This window comes from Ursus arctos, unplaced genomic scaffold (assembly GCF_023065955.2).
Source record: "Ursus arctos isolate Adak ecotype North America unplaced genomic scaffold, UrsArc2.0 scaffold_25, whole genome shotgun sequence".
Taxonomy (NCBI): Eukaryota; Metazoa; Chordata; class Mammalia; order Carnivora; family Ursidae; genus Ursus; species Ursus arctos.
This window is the reverse complement of record NW_026622930.1, coordinates 40,570,119-40,590,415: the sequence shown is the minus strand read 5'-3', so window position 1 is coordinate 40,590,415 and position 20,297 is coordinate 40,570,119. Positions and strand designations below refer to the sequence as shown.

The window sequence follows — 20,297 nt, the reverse complement described above, 5'->3', positions numbered from 1 at the left end:
TTCTATTTTGGTAACTGTATAGATGTAACCTATATAAACAAAAGCTCTTTGAGGAGCTCAGTGATTTTTAAAGGTACAAAAGGATCTTGAGACCAAAAAGTTTAAGAACTGTTGTATTCTCAGAAAGTGCTATGCTTTCCACAAGAGGAAACTATGGTTGACTAATTTATTGGAGACAGTTTGCTAGAAGTCTATGGACTTGGAACAAATTTTTTAGCCTAAAACACGCGCGCGCGCGCGCGCACACACACACACACACACACACACACACACACACACGGGGGATTAAGTAGAATGAGTTGTTAGGGATAGATAATTTACATAAAAGTAGAAAATTTAAAAAGGAAATTCTTTTGGATGAAGAAATATGATTGATTAGTCTGATTTACACATTGAAAAGATGATTTGGAAGAATTATGGTCAGGTGGAAAGATCATTGAATTAGGAATGAAGAGACCTGTTTTACGTTCTGTTCCTGGCTCCTCAATTCTGTAAATGTATTTTTGAGTAAGTAAGCTCTTCTGTTTTGGATTTGCATTTCTTCAAATGAATGAGAATAAATAATTCCCATCCTGCTTTTTCTTTCATTCAACAAATATTTATTGATTACTTAGAGTGCACGAGGCTCTATTCTAAGTTATGGATGTAGTGATTAAAATATGCAAATTTTAAAAATATGCAAATGTAAAAAAATACCTCCTTGATTCAGGAAGGTAAAAGTTTAATAAGAGATGCAGGGACAAACAAGTAAATAAATATATAAGCAATTATAAATTGTGATAAGTGCTAGAAAGGATCAAATAGTGTGAAATTAAAGAGAAAAATGCTACAGACCTAATTACAGAGGACTAACAGGGTAGGTTTCTCTGAGGCAGTGATGTCTTAACTGAGACCAGATATATGAGAAGGAGCAGAGGGAATCGTTTTCAGCAAAGAGAACTGTGTGCTCAAAGGCCTTGAGGTGTGTCTAAAGTATGGCAGACATGAGGAATGGTAAAACAAAATGGAGAAGTAGATAATGCAGAGCCTTATATGCTGTGAAAAAAAGCCTTCAGTTTAGATGTGTAAAGGACTCAAATATGTTCAAGGCTGAGAGATGTTTAAGGGATTATTGGGCCAGAGTAGGATGTTAGTGAATACAACTTAAATACATTAAGGTAGTTGTGATGGAGGAGCACTATTTCTCACAACTGTTCCTGGTTGATGTTCTCAGGTATAGAAAAATGATTGCGAGAGTGATTATAATTCAGTATTAAAATGCTTAGGTTCTGGGGTCCCTGGGTGGCTCAGTCGGTTAAGTGTCTGCCTTCCACTCAGGTCATGATCCCAGGTCCTAGGATGGAGTCTCGCCTTGGGTTGCCTGCTCAGCAGTGAGTCTGCTTCTCCCTCTCCTTCTGCACCTCCGCCTGCTTGTGCTCATGCATTCTCTCTCTCTCAAATAAAATCTTTTTAAAAAAATGCTTAGGCTCTCACTACTGATAATTTGTTCAAAAGAGTTATGTTTCTTTTTTGATGAGGTTTTTTAACTTACTGAAAACATGTGTTAAATAACTGTGTCAGGTTCTTCTACCAATTACATCTCTGTTTATTTCAGTTCTCTACTTTTTAATGAAGTAAAATATATTACCACTCTGGAAGACCTTCAGAACATAGAAAATGCTCTGAAAGGAAAAGCCAACATTGCATTCTCCTACGTAAGAGCCATCGGAACACCAGGTATTTAACTTTTAATCTTTGTTGTGCCTCTGCACTTGTCTGAGTATGTCGAAGGACTTAAAATAGCATCCTTACCATTATGTTTTCTTTCTTTAAGCAGGCAGCATAGTAATGTGATTGAACAAAAACCCTGGAGCCAGATTGCCCCCATGACTTACACTATGACCTTGCACAACTTATGTAACTTTAGTTTCCTAATCAGTAAGGTGGTGCAAATAACTATGCCTGTCTCTTAGGGTTATTGTGAGCACCAAATGAATTCAAATAATTAAAATAGTTTTTGATGTATAGGAGTGTCCTATAAGCCTTAGTTACTATTTTTGTTTCCTTGTGGTCCTCATGGTACCTGGTATAGTAGTTTACAGTATTCAATAATGTTGACTGAATGGCTTTCTGTTTTATTTTAACATTCGCTATTTGACTTTTTCCTGATTTAAAAAAAATATATAATTTTGACAGCATCACCTTGAGCTGTAATATGTAAAATTATGTAATTTTGTAGTAAAGAAGTTTATAAACATCTTATGAACAAATTATTGTTATGCTTTCAGGACTTTAATTTGTTAATGGTTTTACCTTGATCATGTTAATACAAAACGTTCAAGACATTTTAAAAATGGTATATGGTCTATGAAATAAAATCACTTATTGGAAATCACAATTTTTATAAACATAAAGCTTGATGGCTACATAGCATGCCACTGAATTTAATATACTTGTAAAATAATACTCTACAATTAGCCTGTTTTTGTTTACAGGGTTCTCACGTTATTGTCCATAGTTTGTAATTGTCATCAATGAGAAGGATGAGCTAGAGAGGGTTTACGTTGCTACAGTGGAACCAGAACTCTCTGATTTGTATTTTAACAGGAAATACAATGTTTGGAATAGACTGGAAGGAGGAATAGTAGAATAAGGAAGGAAAACTAGGAAGGTATTGCAGTAAGGCAGGTGAGAGATAATGGTGGGTGGCTTGGATCATGGTGTTAGCAGTGGGGGTGGCAATAAATTTGAACTTGAGCAGTATTTTGGTTGTAGGACTAACTGAATTTGCTGACATATTGGCTGTGGAGTGAGAGAGAAATAGCAGAGACCAGGGTGGCTCTGGGGTTTTAGCTTGAGTTACCCGAAAGGTGAAATTGCTGATAACTAGGTGGGGAAGACTGAAAATAGTTTGGAGAGGAAGCTCTGGAATTCACTTTTGGACATCATACTTGTGAAATACCCCATAGACATCCAAGGAGAGATATCAGCAAGGTAATTGGATGCTACTAGTCTGCATTTGATGGTGGAGATATAGACTAAGGTTATAAATTTGGGAGATAAAGCTGTGGGACCAGAAGAGATCACAAAGCGAGTGATGCTAGATGGGAAAGAGAAGAAGACTGAACTGTTGAGATCCGTCAACATTTACAGGTCACTGAAGTGAGACGGAACCAATAAAGAGACAGAAGGAATGGACTGTGTGGTAGGAAGCAAAGTGGAGATAGGGTTTTAAGGAAGAGATAGGAACAGTTGTGTCAAATGGTGCTGAAAGGTTAATTAAGATAGGAGCTGCCAGTTGGCCTAATTATGCTTAGCACTATGGAATTTGTTGGTGACCTTGACAAGCACAGTTTCTGTAGAGTGGTAGGGTAAGTGCCTGATAGGGGTACAAGAGAATAGGTAGAGAGCAACTGGAGACCGTGAATATAGAGAAATTAGAGAAATTTTACTGTTAAGGGAAGGAGGAAAATGGGGCAGTGGCTGAAGAGTATGTGGGTCAAGTGAAGAATTTCTTAAGAAGCATATATATATGTTGACAAGAAGGATCCAGTAGAAAGCAGAAGCTATAGCATGGAGGAAAACGCGGGGAGAATTACTGGAATAACATCTTTTTTTTTTTTTTTTTAAGATTTCATTTATTTATTTGACAGAGAGAGAGCCAGCGAGAGAGGGAACACAGGCAGGGGGAGTGGGAGAGGAAGAAGCAGGCTCATAGCGGAGGAGCCTGATGTGGGGCTCGATCCCAGGACTCCGGAATTACTCCCTGAGCCGAAGGCAGATGCTTAACGACTGAGCCACCCAGGCGCCCCTGGAATAACATCTTTGAGTCGACAAGAGGGGATGGAATCTAGTGAATGAGGGGAGGTGTGGTTCTTTGCTGGGAGCACAGAAAATTCATCTATGGTAGAAGGAGGGAAGACAGAGAATATGGGCATCAGTTTTGTTAAGTGGGCAGATAAATATGCTTGTGGAAATTTTTTTGGTTTTGCTTTTGTAACTGGCTCTGTTTTCTCAGTGAAATAAAAATAAAATCATCAGATAGTTTGAGGAGAGAAGAGATGAAGTAGTTGTTTTAGAAGGCCTGAAAATAAAGAATGGTTGGGGCGTCTGGATGGTTCAGTCTAGATTAAGTGTCTGACTCTTGATTTCAGCTCAGGTCATGATCTCAGGGTCCTGAGATCAAGCCCTGTGTGGGGCTCCACAATCAGTGGGGAATCTGCTTAAGATTCTCTCTCTCCCTCTCCCTGTGCCCTGCCCCTATCTGCCTGCTCGTCCTCTCTCTCTCTCTTTCTCAAATAAATAAATAAAATCTTAAAAAAAAAAGAATGGTTGCCAGGTAACAATAATAGTTGATATCAGTAATCTAAAGTGAGATCATGGGGCTCCTGGGTGGTCCTAAAGTGTTAGACTCTTGATTTCGGCTCACGTCATGATCTTAGGGTTGTGGGATCATGTCCTGCATAAGCATGGAGTCTGCTTAAGATCCTCTCCCTCTGTCCCTTCCCCTGTTCGTGTGTTTTCTCTCTCTCAAAAAAATAAATAAATAAATAAATAAATAAATAAATAAATAATAAAGTCAGATCATTAGTGTGGTGATGCTAAAAGGTGTTTGTTTTGTCTTTCCCTCCAGCCATGTTTACTTTTATAGGTGTAAGTACAGAATAAGCAGTGTATCTGATTTAACCTGGATTGTGTTTTAGCCAGAAAGGCAGGGGAGTGATTATAAAGACTGACCTTGGAATGTAAGCTAGGTTAAGAGGGAAGAGAAAACCTGAAGGAATGGAGGACAGTGAAAGTGATAGGACTGTAATTCCTGGAGGATTATGTGCTAGACAGAATGACCTGAAGATGGAGGGGTGTGTGTGTTTATGGAAGGAGGGGGTCAAGGGTATGCTAGACATTGAGATTTTGGAGGGGTTTGCAAGTGATTGGTAATTACAAGGCCCGTGTGGGACCATAGCGGCGAATGGTTAAGGTAGACTTGAAGAGAGATCACTGGAATCTCCAGAGAGGACCAAAGACTGAGAGGCTAGGATTTGCAAGTATCATCTATGGGGATAATAAAATCTCCAAGGATTATGAGGGAATAGTATTAGAATGACAGTGTGATAGAAGCTAAATTTTTTTTTGTGGAATGGGGGTGCTTGTTTCTGGCTGGGGTGGTAGATGGCTCCAAGGCAGAATGGTGAGTTGAATACTCTGATGGAACTCAACTCGCGTAGTAGAAGATTCACTGGGGGAGGGGAAGATGACTGCCTAGAAATGGCAGTGAAGAGAAAAGGGAAAATAAAATAAAATGGAAAGGAAGAAATGCTTCAAGTAAATACTTCGAGAAAATTTCCAAGAACTGAAGGATTTGAGCTTCCAGGTTGAAAGGGCTCGTTGAATTCCAGCATAATGGATGAGTATAGAGCCACGCCAAAGCATTTCATTTTGCAGTTTCAGAATATTGGGAACAAACACTGTTCTAAAAGCTTCAAGAAAGAAAGAGAGAGAGTGAGGGAGGGAAGAAGGAAAGAAAGAGAGAGAAGGGAGGGAGGGAAGGAAGGACGGAAGGAAGGATGGAAGGAAGGGAGGGAAAGATACAGTTAAAGGATCAAGAATCAGAATTGCATTGGACTTCTCAGTTGCAGCCCTAGAAACTGAAGAAAACGGAGCAATGCTTTCAGAATTCTCAGGGGAAATGACTTGAAGGTAGAATTCAGTATGCAGACAACTATAGTTAAAATATGGAATAAAGACACTTTCAGAAGTGTAAGGTCACAAAACGTGTATTTCATATATCCTCTCACAAGAAGGTGCTAGAGAATGGGAGCAAGGGAGCCAATCAGTCAAGAGGATGTGGATTACAGGCCAAAGGACCCTGCATAAGAGAAAGAGTAAGAGAATCCCCAGGATGATGCAGACGTGAGTAGTGAGTTCCCAGGATTGAAGCTGTGTAGCAGGCCCAGGTGCAGTAGTCTGTACTGCAGCAAAGCCATAAGCTCTGCAGAAATGTCTCCAGGGAGAGGAACTGCTAGTGTGCCTGATCTATTTGAAGTATTGAGAGCGCTCACCAGTAGTGGAAGAATTTAGAAATAAATTAGAAATAAGTTTAAACAAATTAAAAAGTTATAGCTGGTGAAAAAGTTGCCCAAAAAAGGAGAAATGTTCATTTTGCACTCTGTGGCTCACTTGTAAGTAGTATTTACTGAGTTATGACAATGTAAAGACAGATAATTGAACTAATAAAAACTAGAACTCATTTGGGATTATTGAGGGGACAGAAGTGTGTGTGTTTGTGGAGTGAGGTTTTGGGAAAGAGCTAAGTTATCATCTGCCATAGTGGGAAGTCAATAGATTAATAACACTTTAAAAAATCAGAAAATAAGAGTGTAAGAATGTCATTTAAAGACTTGGAGGTAAATACCAAAAGAAACAGTAAAAGAATTGAAAGCTGCTGTCTCTTGGGAATTGGAAATAGGGTGGGGGTGGGGGAGAAATTATTGTTTTTCTTAATATGTTTTGTAGAATTGTTTCTTTTTAAACTATAAGTTTGGTAAACAAAAAACCAAGCCAGAAACAATAAGCAGGCATGTACATATATAAAATATAATCTATAAAAATTGGTTGGTGGATGCATAGTCTCTTCCCTGCTATGAGGAGAAAACTATCACAGACTTGTCACATGTTATATTCTCAAGTATAACTCGTTTCTATTTCCTATTAACTCTTCTCTTTCCTTGAATAGAATGGACTTTTCATAAATTCTTAAACTGCATTTTCTTGACTGGGATTCCCTACAAGGAATTTTTCTTTATAATAGAGCCTAAAAGGGTATAGGGCAATATTCAGAGAGAGTCACAAAAACTAACTTCTCGTGTCTCCCAACTCTCTTATCTTTTCTTCAGAGCACAGGGCGGTCATGGAAACTGCCTTTGTCTATGGGACCACATACAAGTTTGTGCTAACCACGGAAACTGCCCTTTTGGAAAGTATTGGGTATGTACAAGAGGCATATGTCAACGGTTTTAAGTTTGCTTCTTTCACATTACTTATTCACCATCTCCATCAGACTCTCGCATCATAGACTTCGAGGGGAATTGTAAGCACGTGTGAATATATAAATGAAACTGGAAATCTCCATCATTATTATTGTCTGCCATTCTACAGTCTGCAAATGAAATTAAATGTGCAGAGGTGATGTTAGGCTAAGGTGAACAAGGAAAATACGGATAAGCCACAATATGTGATCCTGGAATTTTAGGTATTTTAGGTATTTTAGGAATAGATCTCCCACAGTGATCAGATAGGTAGTAAAATAACAGCTTTGATAACTAAGTTCCAGAAGTTCTTTCTTTCTTTTTTTTATGCTTCATCTATTTTATTTTATTTTATTTTATTTTATTTTATTTTTATTTTTTAAATATTTTTTTATTATGTTAGTCATCGTACAGTACATCCCTGGTTTTTGATGTAATGTTCGATGATTCATTAGTTGCGTATAACACCCAGTGCACCATGCAATACGTGCCCTCCTTACTACCCATCACCAGCCTATCCCATTCCCCTACCCGCCTCCCCTCCGAAGCCCTCAGTTTGTTTCTCAGAGTCCATACTCTCTCATGCTTCACTCCCCCTTATGATAACCCGCCTTTTTTTTTAAAAAAAGATTTTATTTGTTTGACAGAGATAGAGACAGCCAGCCAGAGAGGGAACACAAGCAGGGGGAGTGAGAGAGGAAGAAGCAGGCTCATAGTGGAAGAGCCTGATGTGGGGCTCGATCCCATAACGCCGGGATCATGCCCTGAGCCGAAGGCAGACGCTTAACTGCTGTGCCACCCAGGTGCCCCTACCCCCCCCCTTTCTTTATCCCTTTCTTCTCCTACCGACCTTCCTAGTTCTTATGTTCCATAGATGAGAGAAACCATATGATAATTCTTTCTCTGCTTGACTTATTTCACTTAGCATTATCTCCTCCAGTGCTGTCCATGTTGCAGCAAATGTTGAGAATTCGTTCTTTTTGATAGCTGAATAATATTCCATTGTCTATATGGACCACAACTTCTTAATCCAGTCATCTGTTGAAGGGCATCTCGGCTCCTTCCACGATTTAGCTATTGTAGACAATGCTGCTATGAACATTGGGGTGCATATGGCCCTTCTCTTCACTACGTCTGTATCTTTGGGGTAAATACCCAGTAGTGCAATTGTGGGATCATAGGGTAGATCAGTTTTTAACTTGTTAAGGGACCTCCACACTGTTTTCCAGAGTGGCTGTACCAACTTGCATTCCCACCAACAATGTAGGAGGGATCCCCTTTCTCCACATCCTCTCCAACAATTGTTGTCTCTTGCCTTGTCTATTTTTGCCATTCTAACTGGCGTAAGGTGGTATCTCAGTGTGGTTTTGATTTGAATTTCCCTGATGGCTAATGATTTTGAACATTTTTTCATGTGTCTGTTAGCCATTTGTATGTCTTCATTGGAAAAGTGTTCATATCTTCTGCCCATTTTATGATTTGATTATTTGTTTCTCATGTATTGAGTTTGAGAAGTTCTTTGTAGATCTTGGATACCAGTCTTTTATCTGTAGTATCGTTTGCAAATATATTCTCCCATTCCGTGGCTTGCCTCTTAGTTTTTTTGACTGTTTCCTTGGCTGTGCAGAAACTTTTTATCTTGATGAAGTCACACAAGTTCATTTTATCTTTTGTTTCTCTTGCCTTTGGAGATGTGTCATGAAAAAGGTTGCTTTGGCTGATGTCGTAGAGGTTGCTGCCTATGCTCTCCTCTAAGATTTTGATGGATTCCTGTCTCACATCGAGGTCTTTCATCCATTTGGAGTTTATCTTTGTGCGTGGTGTGAGAGAGTGGTCAAGTTTCATTCTTTTGCATGTAGCTGTCCAATTTTCCCAGCACCATTTATTGAAGAGACTGTCTTTTTTCCACCGGATGTTTTTTCCTGCTTTATCAAAAATTATTTGCCCAAAGAGCTGAGAGTCCATTTCTGGGTTCTCTATTCTGTTCCAGTGGTCTATGTGTCTGTTTTTGTGCCAGTACCATGCTGTCTTTGTGATCACAGCTTTGTAGTACAGCTCGAAATCCGGCATTGTGATGCCCCCGGCTTTGTTTTTCTTTTCAACAGTTCCTTGGCAATTTGGGGCCTTTTCTGGTTCCATACAAATTTAAGGGCTATTTGTTCCAGTTCTTTGAAAAATGTCATTGGTATTTTGATCGGGATAGCATTGAAAGTGTAGATTGCTCTGGGTAGCATGGACATTTTAACTATGTTAATTCTTCTAATCCATGAGCATGGAATATTTTTCCATCTTTTTGTGTCTTCTTCAGTGTCTTTCAAGAGTGATTTGTAGTTTCTAAAATATAGATCCTTTACATCTCTGGTTAAGTTAATTCCAAGGTAATGTATGATTTTTGTTGCTATTGTAAATGGGATGGATTCCCTAATTTCTCTTTCTTCAGTCTCATTATTCGTGTATAGAAATGCAACTGATTTCTGAGCATTGATTTTGTATCCCGCCACATTACTGAATTGCTCTATAACTTCTGATAGTTTGGGAGTGGATTCTTTTGGGTTTTCCATATAGAGTTTCATGTCATCTGTGAAGAGAGACAGTTTGACTTCTTCTTTGCCAATTTGGATACCTTTTATCCCTTTTTGTTGTCTGATTGCTGTTGCAAGTACTGTGTTGAATAGTGGTGGCGAGAGTGGGCATCCTTGTCATATTCCTGATCTTAAGGGAAAGGCTTCCAGCTTTTCCCCATTGAGAATGATATTTGCTGTAGGCTTTTCATAGATGATTTTTATGAGATTGAGGAATGTGCCCTCTATCCCTACACTCTGAAGGGTTTTAATCAGGAAAGGATGCTGTATTTTGTCAAATGCTTTTTCTGCATCTGTTGAGAGAATCATATGATTTTTGGCTTTTTTCTTGCTGATAACGTCTATGACACTGATAGATTTGCGAATGTTGAACCACCCTTGCATCCCAGGGATGAATCCCACTTGGTCATGATGGATAATCCTTTTAATGTACTGTTGGATTCTATTAGCCAGGATCTTGTTGAGAATTTTGGCGTCCATGTTCATTAGGGAAATCGGTCTGTAATTCTCCTTTTTGATGGGGTCTTTGCCTGGTTTGGGGGTCAAGGTAATATTGGCCTCATAGAATGAGTTTGGTAGCTTTCCTTCTGTTTCTATTTTTTGAAATAGCTTTAGGAGAATAGGTATTATTTCTTCTTTGAATGTTTGGTAGAATTCCCCAGGAACACCGTCCGGGCCTGGAGTTTTGTTATTTGGAAGGTTGTTTATCACTGACTCAATCTCTTCATAATTAATTGGCCTGTTTAAAAAATCAATTTCTTCCTGTTTCAGTTATGGTAGTTTATAGGTTTCCAGGAAGGCCTCCATCTCTTCCAGATTGCTTAACTTATTGGCATAAAGCTATTGATAAAAGTTTCTAATAATCCTTCCAATTTCATTGGTGTTGGTTGTGGCCTCTCGCCTTTCATTCATAATTTTATTAATTTGGGTCCTTTCTCTATTCTTTTGGATAAGTCTTGCCAGCGGTGTGTCAATTTTATTTACTCTTTCAAAGAACCAGCTTCTAGTTCTGTTGATCTGCTCTACTGTGCTCCTGGTTTCTAATTCATTGATTTCTGCTCTAATCTTGGTCAACTGCTTCCTCGTGCGTGGATTAGGCCTGTCCCTCTGTTGCTGTTCCAGCTTCTTGAGGTGAGAATATAAAAACTGCATTTTAGATTTTTCTATTCTTTTGAGTGAGGCTTGAATGGCTATGTATTTCCCCCTTAGGACTGCCTTTGCAGTATCCCATAGGTTTTGGACTGTTGTGTTTTCATTCTCGTTGTTCTTCATAAATTGTTTAAATTGATTTTTGATTTCCCGGTTTATCGAATCATTCTTGAGCAGGATGGTTCTTAGTCTCCAAGTGTTTGAGTTTCTTCCAAATTTTTCCTTGTGGTTGAGTTTCAATTTCAAAGCGTTGTGGTCTGAGAATATGAGGGAATAATTTCAGTCTTTTGGTATCAGTTGAGACCTGTTTTGTGACCCAGAACATGGTCTGTTCTTGAGAATGTTCCATGGGCATTAGAATAGAATGAGTATTCTTTGGTTCTGGCGTGTAGTGTTCTATATATATCTATGAGGTCGAACTCGTCGAGTGTGGCATTCAAAGCTCTTGTTTCTTTGTCAATTTTCTTTTTTTTTTTTTTTAATATTTTATTTATTTATTCGACAGAGATAGAGACAGCCAGCAAGAGAGGGAACACAAGCAGGGGGAGTGGGAGAGGAAGAAGCAGGCTCATAGCAGAGGAGCCTGATGTGGGGCTCGATCCCAGAACGCCGGGATCACGCCCTGAGCTGAAGGCAGACGCTTAACTGCTGTGCCACCCAGGCGCCCCTCTTTGTCAATTTTCTGCTTAGGTGCTCTATTTCTGATAGTGGAGTGTTGAGGTTCCCCTACTATTAATGAATTTTTATCTATATGTCTCTTTATTGTGGTTAAGAGTTGGCTTGTGTATCTTGCAGCTCCCCTGTTGGGTCGCATATATATATATATATATATATATATTTATAATTGTCATATCCACTTGTTGGATACATCCTTTAAGAATAATATAGTGCCCTTCTGTATCTCTAACTATGGTCTTTAGTTTAAAATCCGACCTGTCTGATATGAGAATTGCTACCCCAGCTTTCTTTTGAGGTCCATTGGCCTGAAAGATGGTATTCCATCCCTTTACTTTCAGTCTGGATGTATCTTTAGGTCCAAAATTAGTCTCTTGTAGACAGCAAATAGATGGGTCATGTCTTTTTATCCAGTCTGCAACCCTGTGGTGCTTTATGGGAGCATTTAGGCCATTTACATTGAGACTGATTATTGAGAGATATGATTTTAAAGATGCCATGTTGCCTGTAAAGTCTTTGTTTCTATAGACTATGACTTTCTGTTCTGTATCATTCTTGGGGCCTTTTTACTTTTATAGAACCCCCCTTAATATCTCCTGTAGGCCTGGTTTCGTGGTTACAAAATTGGTCAATGACTGGCGATTCTGGAAGGTCTTTATTTCTCCATCAATTCTGAATGACAGCCTTGCTGGATAAAGGATCCTTGGCTGCATGTTTTTCTCCGAAGGAGCTTTAAAAATGCCCCCCCCCCCAACCCTTTCTCTCATTCCAGATCTGTGTAGACAGGTCTGACGTAATTCTGATACCTTTGCCTTGGTACGTGAGAAATTTCTTTGCCTTGGCTGCTTTCACCATCAATTCTGAATGACAGCCTTGCTGGATAAAGGATCTTTGGCTGCATGTTTTTCACTGAAAGAGCTTTAAAAATGTCCCCCCAACCCTTTCTCTCATTCCAGGTCTGTGTAGACAGGTCTGACGTAATTCTAATACCTTTGCCTTGGTACGTGAGAAATTTCTTTGCCTTGGCTGCTTTCACCATCAATTCTGAATGACAGCCTTGCTGGATAAAGGATCCTTGGCTGCATGTTTTTCTCTGAAAGAGCTTTAAAAATGTCCCCCCAACCCTTTCTCTCATTCCAGGTCTGTGTAGACAGGTCTGACGTAATTCTAATACCTTTGCCTTGGTACATGAGAAATTTCTTTGCCCTGGCCGCTTTCAATACTGTATCCTTGGATCTAATATTTGTGAATTGCACTTTGACGTGACGTGGCGTAGGTTTGTTGTGGTTGAGCTTGGGAGGGGTCCTCTCTGCCTCTTGGACACGAATGTTTGTTTCCCTTGCTAGATTAGAGAAGTTTTCAGCTACAATTTGTTAAAATATCTCTTCTAGACCTCTGTTTTTCTCCACCCCCTCGGGGATGCCAATGATTCTGACATTGGAACGTTTCATTGAGTCAGTGATCTCCCGTAACCTACATTCTTGAGATTGGATTTTTTTGAGCCAAGTTTCTATTTTAGCTTTCTCTTCTACTAACCCATCCTCCAATTCGCCGATACATCCTTCTGCCTCATTCACCCTGGCCGTCAGAGCCTCTAGTTTTGACTGCATTTGGTTCATAGAATTTTTATTTTCTGCCAGATTTGCTCTCATTTCTGCCCTTAGAGATTCTATATTCTCATTAACATTTTCGTTAATACTTTTTTCAAGTCTACACATCATCTTGACCATTGTTACTCTGAACTCCATTTCTGATAATTCGGTTATATCCATATCCATTAGTTCTGTGGCAGAGGCCACAGACTCATTGTCTTTTCTTTGCTGGGGGGGACTTCTCCTTCTCGTCATTCTGATGAGGAGAGGTTGTGGGGTTGTCCAGAGCCCAAATTATTGACCGGGACCCAGGCAGTGCGCACTTGTTTTATAGGGACCTTAGGGATGTGGGGTTCTTGATTTTTCAGCCTGCCTTCTGGGGGAGGGGCCTGCCGCGCTGATACTCAGTCAACCCTGTTTGGGTAGAGTCTCTGTGTCCCCTGCGAGGGGGGGATGAGGATGGGTACACTGTGAGCCGGTATTTCCAGGCTTTTGTTCTCTGGTGCTTTCCCTGGCGGTTTGTTGTGCCTCTTCTGAGAGTCAGAGCAGCAGTGGCCAAATCTCAGCCTCTGTCTCAGAACAGAGGGATCGCGGACCGTTCTCCACTGATGTTCTGGCCACTTTAACTCTGTTTCTGTTGGTGCTGCTCAACCCTGCAGCGTCCCGGGATGTGCGCCCCACACCCGGCGTCCCAGCCCTCACTTCCAGGGCCGGCACGTTTCTGTCCTTTGTGTTTCTAACACTGCAGTCGCCCTCGCGCGCTCCGGAGCTCCATCTCAGTGTGGTTCGCAGACGCTCTGAAGCTGAAAGAGGGGTCCCCTACTCCTCCTCCATCTTAACTCCTGCCCCCACAAGTTCTTTCCGATAGTTCTGTAAGTCACTTTGTCAGAATAGTCTTAAATATATTTAAGTACAGTTTTTGAGCAAAGTCTTTTAAATGTTTTTTTTTCTTGTCTAGTTTCTAGCCTACAGTTTTAGGTAGAGGCCTTCTTTTGACTTTTTGCCTCGGCAAACTAGAGTTGATGTTTTTCTTTTCTTTGGTACTTATAGACACAGGGAATAACCAGTGTATTTTAAAGACTTTGCCTCAAAATACTCTTCAGGAAAATTAATACAAAGCAAGGCAAAATGGTGATCGTGTGACCTTTTTATACCATGCAAGTTTTTTATTTTATTTTATTTTATTTTATTTTATTTTATTTTATTTTATTTTATTTTAACAAAGATTTTATTTATTTATTTGTCAGAGAAAGAGAGAGAGCGCATAAGCAGGGGGAGTGGCAGGCAGAGGGGGAAGCAGGCTCCCTGATGAGCAAGGAGCCCGATGTGGGACTCAATCCCAGGACCCTGGGATCATGACCTGAGCCAAAGGCAGATGCTTCACCCACTGAGCCACCCAGGTGCCCCAAGTTTTTTTTTTTTTTTTTTAAGATTTTATTTATTTACTTGTCAGAGAGTGAGCACAAGCAAGGGGAGAGGGGGAGGGAGAAGCAGACTCCGTGCTGAGCAGGGAGCCCGATATGGGACTTGATCCCAGGACCGATCATGACCTGAGCCGAAGGCAGATACTTAACTGAACCACCCACACGCCCCAACCATTCTGGACTTTTTAATTAGCCCTCCTGCTAACCTCTTGGAAAACAGACTATTTGATGAAACCACACACAATTAATTAAATCCCAGACATTTTACAACTCTGTGAATGTAAAGGTTAGTGCATAGAAAGCTGATAAAGTGAAATGATTTTTTGGGAGGAGGGGGGTAGCTGGGGAATAAAGTTGCAAAGAGAAGTTATGTTTTTACTGCTCTGTACATTAGCCAGCATTCCTTTTCTCATTCAGCACTTCTGATTGAACTGTCATTCTGCTGATTCCCTCGTTAATGAATTAAAACTTTGACGCATGATTACTGTTTTTTATAAAAATTAATATTTTTAACATTGTGGGACTTGTGCTGACAGTACCGCAAAGCTTGCTGTAAGTCACTGAGTCTCAAGATACGATAAGCAGTGGTTTAGTCAGCTGCTTTGCTACTCCCAAGGTAGACTTCCAGTTTCCCGTCCCAGAGTGGGGGAAGCCTGGTTATTCTCATCTCATGGCAATTCTATGGTAGCCCCACACTTTTGCTGAGGGTTAATTGTTTGTACTTTTTTTTTTGTGCTACTAGCTTCTTTATTTTTCAGGTGATGAAGAGTTGCAAATAAAGGTGACATGCTTAAAACACAGAAGGGTATTTATTTATTTATTAGCAAGATATAGGTCCTATCGTTTATCTTACAAAATCTAGTCAGCAAGCTATACTATATACATAGCATATTCTGATCTATGGCTAAACATGGTAATGTTCTGGAAGGGTTTTTACTTTCCCCTATTTTTTAAAATGAGAATTTTAAAATGTCCAGTTACTTTCTCTCTCTCTCTCTCTCTCTTTTTTTCTATACTTTTTGTGTATTTGATACATTGGAGATGTTTTAGTACTCATCTATTCATGGATAGCAAGATGGTGAGGAGTCCTACTTAGACCTGGTATGACAGGGAGGGACCATGCATTCAGAGTACAGTAGTTTTGTGACATAGTTGGCTATAACTTTGGGTTGTCTCCTAATGGGAGAGAGGTGAATGCATTTTTTCTTTCATTTGTTCATTCTTTTATTCAGCAAATATTGAATGCCTTCTATGTGCTAGACACTATTCTGGTTGCTGGAGCTGTAACACTGGATAAGTCTAATATATTAATCATTACATCATGTTGGTCCTGAATTTGTTTGAAATTATATGTTGGTTAAGGAAGGTGTATAGGATAGGTAGTATAAGAGGTGGCATGCCATGGGGACACCAGAACTTTCTGTTACCTCCCCATACTCCTCTCTTAAAGAATCTGTGTATAGCCCAAGGATGTTACCCCTTCACCCCACACATATTACTGTCAGATCAGAGGTGGCCACCTGATCTAGGGTCAACCAGCCCACTGACTTACCTGAGCAAATGAGAGCCCCTCTCCCAGGAACTTGGATTTGGGCATGGAGAAATGGGATTATACAGTGTTTTGGCTGCTTTGCTTATAGGAATGTTTTGGCCATGTAGGAGTAAAGCAGAGAAAGTTGTGTTTATAAAGAGAGTTGGGAGCTGAAAACTATTAATGGCAAAAGGAAGGTTCCTTGAACTCTTGCTGATCCAATTACTTGAATTTTCCTTGTGTTCTATAATATGTACTTCTACACTTCCAGTAAGCCCCCTTTTTGGTTTCTGTTACCTACAACCAATGATCTCTGATTAAATAACTTTCCAAAATTACTTTATTGTTTCAGAATTTATGATAGGATGTTCAACCTCAGCTGGGTCCTCCTGCTTTCAATACTTTACTTTTAATATACGTGACTATTTACTTTTAATATACATGACTATATGAGACCCTAAATAGTTCAAAAGTTAAGTACTTTGAGTTTAAGAGTTCAAAAGTTGGGGCACCTGGGTGGCACAGTCGTTAGGCGTCTGCCTTCGGCTCAGGGCGTGATCCCACCGTTCTGGGATAGAGCCCCACATCAGGCTCCTCTGCTGGGAGCCTGCTGCTTCCTCTCCCACTTCCCCTGCTTGTGTTCCCTCTCTCGCTGGCTCTCTCTGTCAAATAAATAAATAAAATCTTAAAAAAAAAAGAGTTCAAAAGTTCAGTACTTTAATTGGGCCTTGGCAGTATAATTTCTTTGTCTGAAGTACCCATTTGTCTTATCTTCTTGGAGAAGTCATTCTCTGTTTTTAACTCTGTGATCTTCCTTTCCCTTTCCTTCTTTCTCCTCTCTGACTTGAGGCAGAAGGAAATAGTTCTTTGTTTCTCATAGTACTTTGTATATTATAGCACTCACAGACTACATTTTAAAAAACTAAATGTATTTCCTTTAAGCCCCTTAAGGATTTGAATCATCTTATTCATCTTAGTCTTTTGTATTTGGTACAGGGCCTAACACAGAGTAGGCTTTAAGTAATATTTGATTGTTTCTTTAATCATTAAATCTACTAGAAATTAGTTTGTAATTAAATTTGAAATCAGTGAACCTCATCTCTCAGTGTGAGCATGTATCAAGAATTAAAATAACTTTTTAAAAAAATAAAAATTTGCAGTATTTTGCCAAACCCTGCTAATGCCATATGGAGATTTTTAAAATGCTATTTTAATTTTGGCAAACCTTACTTACCCACTATAAGTTTATCTTTGAATTCTCATATTGAAGGGATGCCAGAACTCAAATTATAAACCATATTTGCTGAGTTTTGTAATATTTCAGATACAAACTCACAAACTCCCACAAACTGTCACATGGTTTCTATCTTAAGACATGTTTTGGCTGAAGTTTATTCAAAACAGATTTGAGTTTAAATTAAACCTAGAAAATTTGTGTTACAAGGCTTTATTTAGCATGGCTCTAGAAAAGTAACTACATTCGAAGATAATCTCCTTGTCCTCAAGGTGACAGTCTTTTATTTAAAAAAAAAAAAATTGTGTGGACCTGTCTATAACCTAATTTAGAAGCTACCATATGAAAAAGTTTAGGAAAAAAATTTGCTTATACAACTCTAAAACCGTTTATATCTTTTTTTAATGCTTAGGTTCATTTTATTTTGTTTTACTGTTTAAGATTTTTACTAGAACAGTAATTCAAAAGCATGAGAGTTAAAGATATTTGGAACTATGTCTTTCTGGATGGTAGAAAGATAACACATTGAACTTCTTCAAGTGAGACTGTCCCTAATTTTTAATTTGTAGCACTGAGGATATCGAAAATGCACATCTCTACTTTTTTCATTGTAAACAAGTCTTGGATTTGACCGAACAATGTAGAAGAACACTGATGGAATGGCCGCTAACCACACTGAATATTCATCGATTTATTAAGACAATGGAAGCGCCTCTGGTGGTATGTTTTATTTTATTATTTTTATTTTATTTTTATTATTTTTTAAAGATTTTATTTATTTGTTTTGAGGGAGAGAGAGAGAGAGCATGCATAAGCAGGGAAAGGGGTGAGGCAGAGAGAGAGAGAATCCCAATCACACTCCACGTTGAGTGTGGAGCCCAATGCTGGACCTGACTCCATGGCCCTGAGATCATGACCTGAGTCAAAACCAAGAGTTGGAGGCTCAGCTGACTGAGCCACCCAGGCGCCCCATATGCTTCTTATTTTAATATATTAGGTAATTCATACATAAAATTTATTAAGTTTTAATTCACACATACACGTTTTAGTTAGATGAGCTCTATCTTTTTCCCTTTCCTTGGATGTACTTCTTTCACTGAGGGGGATTTAGGAGTAGTTACATAGTAAAGGGAAAATAAAAGATACACTATTCATGAAATGACATTTTAATGCCTGGAAACATTGTTGTATTGAAATCCAAATATAGCCTCGTATAAGTGGAAGTATTCTGTGGTAGTTTAAATGAACTGCGACCACTCCAAGATCACAAAGACCACATCATGGTTAAGGAAGGACCTCGTTTGTAAATGTGTTGATGACCACTTTAAAAGTTGGTAAATAGTGGGACTACAGTGCTTCTGTGCCCCACTTCCCTTAGCTAGCCTGGAAGGATTTCATAGAGATTTAAGTTTTTTTCCTGATTGTCTTGAGCATGTGTAAAACCTTCAGTAGGCCTTCTCACTCAGTACAACCTTTTTAAATAAAAATAGTGCACGTGTATTACAAATAATCCAAATGGTGCTGCAAAATATAAAGGAAAAAAAATTGTAAAGCCATCTATTCCAGTCACTCAGAAATGAAGTTAGACGACCATCACACCAGTCATGTCTGCACCCATACGGACACATACGGTGTCTGTGGGTGTGTGGATTAATGGACACATACTATTGCGTGTGCTAGGTTATAGTAAGAAATTTATACTCTTATTTGAATTTAGCAGAGGAAAAAGAAACTGATGCGAAATGAGGGGTTATGGACGTTTTAATATATCATTTGTTTGTTTGAGGGCTCTTTAGGAAGTATTGTTTTAATATTTCTTGAGTTCTTTATTATTATTTTTTTTCTTGAGTTCTTCATTTTGAGTCAGTTTTTGGTTGGATCTTGCCTTCAAATAAAAAAAAAACATATAAATTTTTTTCCTTTCCTTTCACATGGCAGAGGGGGCATGTATCTCCCTTCCCTGGGGAAAATACCCCCTGAATTTCTTTGATCTCCCATTTCAGCATAGAGCCCTGAGAGAGAGAGAGAGACCAGCTCAGTGTTCTTCACCAGTCTCTGTTCTCTCCAGACTCATTTCCTTTTTCCCCGATACCAAAATATTATTAAGAATTCTCAGGATTTTGGGGCACCTGGGTGGCTCAGTTGCTTAAGTGTCTGACTCTTGATTTTGGCTGGGCTCATGATCTCAGTGTTGTGGGATTGAGCTTTGGGTCGGGCTTACGTTGAGTGTGGAGCTTGCTTGGGACTCTCTCACCCTCTTCCTCCACCCCCCCACCCCCCACTGCCCCGCTCACGCACGCTCTCTCTCTCTCTCAAAAAAAAAAAAAAAAAAAAAGTCAGGATTTTGTCTATTCACCAGTACTGCTTTTGCGATTGGGGGCAGGACTAGAACTCACCCCAAGCTTTACTAAAAATCTTTAGTTCCTTTTTTGGCTACTACATTCTGGCTTGAAGTCATGTCCCTTTCTTAAAGTTTCCACTCATTACTTTTATTTAGCTGTGCTTTAAAAGTATTGTATTTTTTTTTTAAGATAATGAGGAGGGCAATTCTCCGATATTATTTCATTTTACTATGCATACATATCAGGAATTATGTAGTATTAAAGTTAAAAAACAAAAACTTTGAAGATTTCATAATGATTGGTATTCAATTAAGTGTGGCTTCCCTTGAAAGCAGGGTATCATGTACACTGTTTATATTGTACCTATGTCAGTGGCAGCCCCTGAAACCTACATTTCAGAAACAACAAGGTGAGTGGTATTCCTGGAACTGTGCAGTGCAGGGGACTCTGCTGTAAGCCACAGTTCACCCAAAAGGAATATTAATTTAGCAATCCAGTCCTTGCTACATTGGAGTTTATTTTAATGCTCTCACAAAATGATGCATCAGCATATTATTGCCTAAGTGTCTTATTTTCTTTAGACAACTAGGGAACCGGGATGTAGGATTCAGGCAGAGGTTCCGAAGCCTGGCTAGACATGGGGATAGTAGCATGGAACCAAAAAAGATCTGAAAGGCAGAACTGAAGATCAGTGCCAGCTTGGAGAGTCAGGCTGAGAATCTAAACCTTGGTGTCAACCCAGAAAGGCCTGGCAGTCCAAAAAC

The 20,297-nt window shown here is 39.3% G+C and overlaps 1 protein-coding gene across 10 annotated transcripts in view; it reads left to right on the top strand.

The window, feature by feature from the left end:
• Nucleotides 1-20,297, top strand: part of TXNDC16 (thioredoxin domain containing 16) — a 106,734-nt gene that overhangs the window by 34,084 nt on the left and 52,353 nt on the right. For all 10 annotated transcript variants that reach the window (XR_007190232.2, XM_048220037.2, XM_057318518.1 and 7 more), the window contains 3 exons: nt 1,595-1,716; nt 6,873-6,963; nt 17,761-17,911. Coding sequence is in view for 9 of the 10 variants with exons in the window: in XM_048220037.2 (XP_048075994.1) it covers nt 1,595-1,716; nt 6,873-6,963; nt 17,761-17,911 (364 nt within the window). In the remaining variant the exon portion in view is untranslated. The remainder of the gene's footprint in view (nt 1-1,594; nt 1,717-6,872; nt 6,964-17,760; nt 17,912-20,297) is intronic.